Source organism: Malaya genurostris, unplaced genomic scaffold (genome assembly GCF_030247185.1).
Source record: "Malaya genurostris strain Urasoe2022 unplaced genomic scaffold, Malgen_1.1 HiC_scaffold_18, whole genome shotgun sequence".
Taxonomy (NCBI): domain Eukaryota; kingdom Metazoa; phylum Arthropoda; class Insecta; order Diptera; family Culicidae; genus Malaya; species Malaya genurostris.
Window position 1 is genome coordinate 97718 of NW_026682648.1, and position 10363 is coordinate 108080.

The 10363-nt window shown below is 35.0% G+C and overlaps 1 protein-coding gene across 1 annotated transcript; it reads left to right on the top strand.

Moving 5' to 3' along the window:
• The first annotated feature begins 5748 nt into the window (after window positions 1-5748).
• On the top strand, window positions 5749-6785 carry LOC131439943 (uncharacterized). The gene has a single exon (XM_058611056.1). The coding sequence runs from the start codon at window positions 6277-6279 to the stop codon at window positions 6547-6549; it is 273 nt and encodes a 90-aa protein (XP_058467039.1). The 5' UTR covers window positions 5749-6276; the 3' UTR covers window positions 6550-6785.
• Window positions 6786-10363: the final 3578 nt, after the last annotated feature.

Here is a 10363-nt window from a genome sequence, read left to right on the forward strand (position 1 = left end):
TGATAATACGATGTAGAAACGACATGCAACCGCACCGTCGTTCACTCGACTTCAACTCGTGCGTTACCCAATCTCCCACCATTTTGATGAACGTAAATGCATTTCCTTCATTTGGTACAAGACGACGCTTGTAGGAAACGACTTTTCACTCCAATCTACAAGAGGTCAGATACGAAGACAGAAAATGAAACCATCGATGGACCGTAACGCGATCAGTGAACTAATTGGTCCTCAAATTTTACTGGAAAGTGACTTTCAAAATAGCGACAGTAAGCCGACCTTGAGTAGTCTGAAATGGACGAATGAATAATAAATTTTATACTCTTCACTCGTTTTAGAAAATCTTCGTGTTCTCGAGAAATTTTTTTTAAAAGATTAAACTCCTTACAGAAAATCTAAATAAGATATCCTAATGTTTTAAATTGTTCAAAAATCAGAATTCTGTCGAAGTAGTCAAATAATTAAACAAAATCAACCATCTCAATCCAGGCAAAACAATTGAAAAAAATTTGAATATTTTAAATTTTTCTAACCCAAAATATCTTAAGAGCGAGTAAATTTCTAAACAATCGAAACTCAAATGCTACCTCTCCCTTAATCTGCCGAGCCATCGTCGAGAGTATCGAGAAGTTGGAAAAAGTACGTCACTCATTACATCTACGGAACCGGAAGTGTCAGCAAGTTGATCCTATAATTCGATCAATGATCTAATAGTAGCTTTCAAACAAGTTTCATATTGTTCAAATCGGTTCAACCAACTCCTAAAAAAGTACGTTCAGTCGGTTACTTCTCTTATAGCATTATATCTTCGGAATGAGATGCCATCCGATCTTCGAAATTGATCAATAAACCAACAGTTTGTTAAGATCGGATAATTCATTAGTTAATAAAAACTAAGTGAAAATTTTTTTTTCAGAGATGTACACGCAAATACTCGAAATACTCGAAATTCTCGAAATACTTGAAATACTCGAAATATTCGAAATACTCGAAATACTCAAAAGACTAGAAATACTCCAAATACTGGAAATACTCGAAATAATCAAAATACCCGGAATACGTAGTGAAAAACTCGAAATATTCGAAATACTCGAAGTACCCAAAATACTCGAAATATTCGAAATACTCGAAATACTCGAAATACTCGAAATATTCGAAATACTCGAAATACCCAAAGCACTCGAAGTACTCGCAATACTCGAAATATTCGAAATACTCAAAATACCCGAAATACTCGAAATACTCAAAATACTCGAAACACTCGAAATACTCAAAAAACTCAAAATACTCAAAATACTCAAAAAACTCAAAATACTCGAAATCCTCTAAATACTCGAAATACTCGAAATACTCGAAACACTCGAAACACTCGAAATATTCGAATTACTCGAAATACTCGAAATACTCGAAATATTCGAAATACTCGAAATACTCGAAATACTTGAAATACTCGAAATATTCGAAAGACTCGAAATACTCGAAATACTCGAAACACTCGAAATATTCGAATTACTCGAAATACTCGAAATACTCGAAATACTCGAAATAATCGAAATACTCGAAATACTCGAAATATTCGAAATACTCGAAATACTTGAAATACTCGAAATATTCGAAAGACTCGAAATACTCGAAATACTCAAAAGACTAGAAATACTCCAAATACTGGAAATACTCGAAATAATCAAAATACCCGAAATACGTAAAATACTGGAAATACGTTGTGAAAAACTCGAAATATTCGAAATACTCGAAGTATCCAAAATACTCGAAATACTCGAAATAATCGAAATACTCGAAATACTCGAAATATTCAAAATACTTGAAATACTCGAAATACTCGAAATACTTGAAATACTCGAAATACTCGAAATACTCGAAATACTCAAAATAATCGAAATACTCGAAATACTCGAAATACTCAAAAGACTAGAAATACTCCAAATACTGGAAATACTCGAAATAATCAAAATACCCGAAATACGTAAAATACTGGAAATACGTTGTGAAAAACTCGAAATATTCGAAATACTCGAAGTACCCAAAATACTCGAAATACTCGAAATACTCGAAATAATCGAAATACTCGAAATACTCGAAATACTCGAAATACTCTAGATACTCGAAATACTCGAAATACTCGAAATACTCAAAATACTCGAAATACTCGAAATACTCGAAATACTCAAAATAATCGAAATACTCGAAATATTCGAAATACTCTAGATACTCTAGATACTCTAAATACTCGAAATACTCAAAATACTCGAAATACTCGAAATACTCGAAATATTCGAAATACTCGAAATACTCGAAATACTCGAAATACTCGAAATACTCAAAATAATCGAAATACTCGAAATATTCGAAATACTCTAGATACTCTAGATACTCTAAATACTCGAAATACTCAAAATACTCGAAATACTCGAAATACTCGAAATATACGAAATACTCGAAATACTCGAAATACTCGAAATACTCTAGATACTCTAAATACTCGAAATACTCAAAATACTCGAAATACTCGAAATACTCGAAATACTCGAAATACTCGAAATACTCGAAATTCTCGAAATACTCGAAACACTCGAAATACTCGAAATACTCGAAATATTCGAAATACTCGAAATACTCGAAATACTCAAAATAATCGAAATACTCGAAATATTCGAAATACTCTAGATACTCCAGATACTCTAAATACTCGAAATACTCAAAATACTCGAAATACTCGAAATACTCGAAATATTCGAAATACTCGAAATACTCGAAATACTCGAAATACTCTAGATACTCTAAATAAAGGAAATACTCAAAATACTCGAAATACTCGAAATACTCGAAATACTCGAAATACTCGAAATACTCGAAATTCTCGAAATACTCGAAATACTCGAAATACTCGAAATACTCGAAATACTCGAAATATTCGAAATACTCGAAATACTCGAAATACTCTAGATACTCTAGATACTCTAAATACTCGAAATACTCAAAATACTCGAAATACTCGAAATACTCGAAATATTCGAAATACTCAAAATACTCGAAATACTCGAAATACTCGAAATACTCGAAATACTCGAAATATTCGAAATACTCGAAATATTCGAAATACTCGAAATACTCGAAATATTCGAAATACTCGAAATACTCGAAATACTCGAAATACTCGAAATACTCGAAATACTCGAAATACTCGAAATTCTCGAAACACTCGAAATACTCGAAATACTCGAAATACTCGAAATACTCGAAATACTCGAAATACTCGAAATACTCGAAATACTCGAAATACTCGAAATATTCGAAATACTCGAAATACTCGAAATAATCGAAATACTCGAAATACTCGAAATACTCGACATATTCGAAATATTCGAAATACTCGAAATACTCGAAATACTCGAAATATTCGAAATACTCGAAATAATCGAAATAATCGAAATGATCGAAATACTCGAAATACTCGAAACACTCGAAAAATGTGAAATACTAGAAATACTCGAAATACTGGAAACGATCGAAATACTCGAAATACTCGAAATACTCGAAATACTCGAAATACTCGAAATACTCGAAATACTCGAAATACTCGAAATACTCGAAATACTCGAAATACTCGAAATACTCGAAATATTCGAAATACTCGAAATACTCGAAATAATCGAAATACTCGAAATACTCGAAATACTCGACATATTCGAAATATTCGAAATACTCGAAATACTCGAAATACTCGAAATACTCGAAATACTCGAAATACTCGAAATACTCGAAATACTCGAAATACTCGAAATACTCGAAATACTCGAAATACTCGAAATACTGGAAATACTCGAAATACTCGAAATACTCGAAATACTCGAAATACTCGAAATACTCGAAATACTCGAAATACTCGAAATACTCGAAATATTCGAAAAACACAAAATACTCGAAAAACTCGAAATACACAAAATACCCGAAATAATCAAAATACCCGAAATACGTAAAATACTCGAAATACGTAGTGAAAAACTCGACATATTCGAAATACTCGAAATACTCGAAATACTCGAAATACTCGAAATACTCGAAATACTCGAAATACTTGAAATACTCGAAATACTCGAAATACTCGAAATACTCGAAATACTCGAAATACTCGAAATACTCGAAATACTCGAAATACTCGAAATACTCGAAATACTCGAAATACTCGAAATACTCGATGTACTCGAAATACTCGAAATACTCATAAAAACTAAAAAAAACTCAAATTACTCAAAAATACTCGAACAATTTAAAATACTCGAAATACTCAATCGAAATACCCGATTTGTACTCGAAACCCGACCCGAATTCGAACTTGACGGGCATTTGTCGGGTTCGGGTATAGAAAACGATATGTTTTTCGGGTACGGGTTAAAATATTTGGTTGAATTTCGGGTTTGTTTTTCGAGTTTCGGAACTTTTTTCGGGATTTATACTTTTTTTTATCGGGCACGGGACGGGTTCAGGTTTGAAAGAAAAATTAATCTCGGTTTCGGGTTGGGTACTGGTACAAGTTTTTTTTACTTTTGATCGGATATGGGTCGGGCTTGGGTTGGAAAAAATGCTTACCCGACCATCTCTAGTCTAGGCCATCGGACATAAAACATCCCTTTATCTTTCGTTGCTTTGACCAATCGTCTCAATTCATCAGGTCGTAGCTTTCTCTCGAGGCCACCGAAATCAATTCTCATTCATGTCGATTTTGACGAAACCCATTGCGAATACCAGTTTGATGAGAATAAAGACGTTGTACTGCGATGCAAAACAAGTAATTGAAAAAAAAAACAAACAAATCAAAAAAAAACTCTAATTCTGCTTAGCGGCTTACGTTGAACCGCGACGTGGCAACATAAGCTGCTGTAGCACTGAGGAGTCGAAGTCGAAGCGTGAGAAAGCATGGCAAAAGTTAACATTAAAAATCCTTATAAGAAAGTGCCGTTTGGCTTCGGCAATTCGCATAAAAAATGAACACCTAGCTTATAAAATCCGCATAAGTAATATTCAAGTGTATTTTTGCTTTTGGCAGGGAACTTTTTGCTTTTGACAGGGAACGTTTCAACATCACATTTTCCAAACACCATGCGTCTCCATCGGTGAACATAAAGTGGAATCGTTTGGTCATTCATTTTTAGAAACTTTCAAATAGAATTATTGTAATGGGACCTGTTTCTAGTTTGATTATTGTTTTTTCATTTACTCGAGTGTCCTCTCAAGTTTGTCACCCGACTTACGGTCAGATCACAAAATTAACTTTATCACTTATAAAAGTCATGAGAAAATGAAGTTTCATCGGTTCCACGGTGATGATTCCAGTTTCGAACTAAACTGAGGATGTATACTTTCCGAAGATAAACAAAATCCGAACAAAACTGGCTCGAAGTCACAACCAAAAGCCAACAAAAAATCAATGTTATACTATTTGCAGCAGAATAAGTAAAATCTCATAACATTTGGCAACGCTGAAAGGATCAAAAGTCGAGCCGTACATGATAAGTTACGGTTGTTTGGTTTTAGCAAAAGACATAAAATAAAATGTTCATGGCCCTCTGCGTTATCCTCAGTGTGCCAAAATTTATGAATAATCCGTTTCGCCCTGACCGTTGCGTTGTGTGTGTGGCTCACCGAAGCTTATTATCCTTGCCTACTGTGTCGTGTCTGGAAAAGTGTCACCACAAAATAAATCATTGCAGCCGATCCTTTGTTTGTGTATGAAATTCCGATCGATGAGAAACGAGCGTAAGTAAATAAATTTACAAACTTTTTTTTGCAGTATTCCAGCAGAGCATTTCGGAAACATCGATTCCTGAAACATGTCGTCGATTTGAATAGCAAGGGTAGGGGGTGTTTTGAACCCTTAAACAGAACGTGGAGAAAGAGGCCTACGAGGACTAGACAAACTCTTCTCCCGCCACATCAGATGACAATCAATCATTCGACCGCGGCGAGGTGGGGGTGGAATGTCATCGCCACGAATCCTGTGGTTAGTGAGTTTTGTGTAGTGACGTTTTAAGCTGTATGAGTGCTTTCAAGCTAGTTGTGAGGGCTAACTTCGGTTTAGTGATAAGAGTTTTTTGTTTGTGTTTCGAAATTCCAAATTCTAAAATGTTGAGTTTTCCTAACCATTGGCGTGCGCAAAAATTCGGTGATCGATCAATAACCGGTGTTGTTTGGTAGTGTGTTTGGTTCGATGTGCCGGATGTGGTTTGCTATTTCTTTTTCCGGCCGATAGCGCGGAAAATGAGTCAATTTCGTATCAGCTACAGTGCACTAGGTATGTCTGAAGAAACATCGCTCAGTAGTTGCTCGCCGACAGCCCGTTGGAAAGCGTTACGAAATGTTACTTTTCCCCCAGAGATGTACGACGGCAGTGGGAACAGTGTCGGCGGTGGCAGCAGCATCGGAATCGCCGCCGGTGGATCCCGCCGTGGGTCCCGGTTCTTCCAGCGGCCCCGCTCGATGTCCGCCTGGAGTGACATCAGCCGGAGCAGCATGCGGATGGATGAAAGGTAAGCTGGATGGAAGAAAGCAAACAAAAACAAAAAAAACGAGGGGAGAAAAACATCTGCCGGGACTTGATAAGGGGTTGGCATAATACCACCTAGTTGGAATTACGGGTTGAATAAATGAATGCAGAGGAAAAAGTTAAAAACTCCTCTTCTCAACCTGGAACTCCGACAAAGTTAAACTAATGTTTATTTCATTTTGTTGCGTAGATTCCCTGGGGGAGAAATAAATAACATTTAGCTTGTAGAAAGTGATATTCACAGATAAAAAGGTAGAGTTTTTCTTCACCGAACACAAAACAAAAACGCTTTCGCCTTTGACTGTTCAGTGCCTAGCAGTTCGGACTCCGACAACCGACAGCAAAAAAAAAAAATTGCGGTTCGAGTTAAATTAACCAAATAGAAGTGGTGTGCACTTAAGAGACGAAGTCAAAGCGAACAAAACGAAAGAAAATTATTCTATTCTGTAACAAGCGTAAAAAAATCAGTTTTAGGATGGAACAAGAGTTCGCCCTCTTCATTCCATCACTATTTACAAGCAACTGATTCCCAAACCGAGGCGAAAAGAAAAACAAACAGGATTTTTTTCGTTATTCTTTCAGGTTTCAAGATCAGACCGTGATCATCAACAGACACAGGAAACAAACTCTTATGCTGACCAAACCAAACAATTTTAAGAAGATGTCGCTTCCTAACGTAAGAACTCCTTACACGGAACGACCGAAATCAGCTTTGCGTCTAATTCGTATTATTGGTTTTTGAATTAGTTGATTGTAACAGAAAAAATTCCCAAAATAACTATTAAAATAGTTGAAATTCAGAATTTACTGCCGAAAAAAAAAACTCTTGTTTCTAGCGAATGTGTTTGGTTGACGAATATCCTGGACACAAACCAGCAAAGTTTCAATCCAACACGAAATTCTGTCTATCTGTCACCATCAATGCTGAAAGACAGCAACAGGAAAACAAAAAAAAACAAATTGAATTTATTAACAAATTTACTAGCCAAAAAGTCGTGAGAAGTGTCAAAGCAACTCATTAAAAATCCTGTAAAAAGGATTGTCTTGTTGAAATTGCTTTGATATTTTTCTCATGTGTTACGATATATGCATATTTAAATTTCTAAAACAATATGTAAAAATGCCGTCAACTCTAAGTGGAAAGTTACACAAGTTCATTGATTGGTTGAAATCATCATTTTATTTTTCTAATTCAACTAAAACCTTAGTTGAATGGAAATGGAGTGTGTCTTAGCTAAGAAATGACTGCACATTTAATTGGTGAATTCAACTAAAGAATTTTGCCAGTTCAACTAACATTTTATCATTATTATGGGAATGAGCATTAAAAAAATCTAAACTAGCAAAAGAAAAATTGTTTAGCTGTCTCCAAGAATAACTAACTAAAATCAGAAAATCAAGAATTTTTTTCGTTAAAATACTGATTTTGGTCGTTCCGTGCCCAAATTAGAGGTTTCGTGCCCAAATTTATTTTTAACTAGACTGTGACATAAGCAAATAGCACATCACTTACTAAGTCGTGTGACTAATTAAGAATAACGTTTGTTTTTGCCTTTTTCATATAGAAAAATTATGCAATCACTTGAAAAACCGGCTAGTGAAAATTATCATATACCATTCGACTCAGTTTATCGAGCTGAGCAATGTCTGTCGGTGTGTGTGTGTGTGTGTGTGTGTGTCAAATAATCTCACTAGGTTGTGTCGAAGATGGCTGAACCGATTTTGACAAACTAAGATTCAAATGAAAGGTCTCGTGGTCCCATACGAAATTCCTGAATTTCATCCGGATCCGACTTCCGATTCCGGAGTTATAGGGTAAAGTGTGTTCAATATTGTACACCGGCACTTAAACTGGTGGAACAAAAACCGTAAAAAATGTTATAAACTGGACTCTAAACCGTTATTCCCAATCTTAGGGTCAATTGAAAGGTCTTATGGTCCTACCAAAAATTACTGCATATTTTCGGATACGACAAACATTTAAATCGTAATTTAGAGTGCGTACTAGTAGAGTTTGTACGTCATGTTAGTTGGTGGCCGTACGAACCGACTTGGATTATACCGGTTCACGGATTCCAGTGCATATAATAGTGAACTCACTTCGTTTTCTTAAGACCTACACAATCAAAGCACTATTTCATTCTGTATGTTATACTAGTTAATGCACAAACAATCTCTTGGCTTCTTTCAAAAATCGAAGAACAAATTTTTGAATAGAATACCACAATATTATACATGAGAAAGGTATCATTACACCACTAGGTGGATTGAAACAGGTTTTTTTTGTCGTGAATACGACTTACTTTACTACTTATTTATACTGTACAAGAATGGGCAGAACTTTATCGCGAATATCTCTTGATGTACTTAATCCATATACATATATTTTTTCTGCAAACTATCGGAAATAAAATCAGGAATTTGTGATTAAATATTCAACAACGTGAGAGAACCATAAATAACTGAAAAACAAAGTTTTCTAAAACATTTGGAAATAATGAGGAAAATTCATCCCACTTGCTTGCCTTTTTCGTACCCGGACGACAGTTTTGAGGTAGTCAGGTACATATCAGTTCCGGTTATCTACTGGGCGAGTATAAATGGTAAACTTTGATTGAAAATCGTTCATTTCTTCTAGTGCTTCAGACGGAACTGGATGTCGACGTGAGGTTTTCCCAAAATCAGTAAGAACAAACCAAGTTTGAAGCATGAAATGCTGAGGCCGTGCTCTCATTTGGACTTCGATCGTCGGGTGGAGAATTTACTTTCAAAATTATGTTTCAGGAACTTAGTTCCAGAATTCAGAGCCTGCATGTTGGATCTGGATCCGGAACTAAATTCAGTTTCAAAACTGTAGTTCAAGAACAAAATTGTAACTGAATTCTGTTCTAAGCTCTTGAACTTAGGTTCAGTCCCTAATTTCTGAATTCTTCGAATACGTTCTTTTTAGAACCATTAACATATTCCTAGAGAACTATGCGAAATTTTACTTTACTATATACGGCCCTGTTTTCAATTAGTTGTAGTTCGTAGTTGTTGTAGGAATTTTCTGCTGATTTTCTATATAAATTGCATAGCACCGATTCAGTTTAGGTGCATCGTTTCAAATTCTAGTAGTGAAGAAGGGAAAAGCTGTCACAATTCACATAATCGATCTAACTAATTGATATTCGAAAGTAAAAAGAAAGCGTTTCAGTTTTTTTCGTATTCACGACATCCAGTTATGTCTCGGACATTACACACCCGTACTTTTTTTTACTAAAATCGATTTTATTCATCAACGTATTCTCCTTGAAGAGCAATACACTGAGGTCTTTTGAAACGCGGGGGATATGTACCGCTTCAAAAACTACGCAACTTAGTTACGGTAATTTTGAATTTGTTGTTTAATTTTTTGTTATTTTCTTCTGAGTACTTCGATAAGTTCATATGAATTTAATGAAGCATCCCTCTCAAATAAGCTTGAAAACAAATCGAAACCCAGTGAATAAAAGGATTGATAGAGCAACAAATTCAAAATTACTTCATATAACCTTAGCGAAGTACTAAAAGTATTTAAAAAATCAGTAACTAATTCAAAATTACCGTAACTTATTATCAACTTATTAGAAACAAACTATTCGCTGGATTTCGACTTGTTTTGTTTTCAAGCTTATGTAGGGGAAGTTCTTCATTAACTTCATGTAAATTTAGAGAAGCGCTAAAAATATTTTAAAAAATTAAGCAACAAATTCAAAATTACCGTAACTTATTATCAACTTATTGAAAACAACCTATTCACTGAGTTTCGATTTGTTTTCA

Bases quoted from the DNA above. Each gene is read 5' to 3' on its own strand.
- LOC131439943 (XM_058611056.1), top strand. From the start codon at position 6,277: ATGAGTCAATTTCGTATCAGCTACAGTGCACTAGGTATGTCTGAAGAA.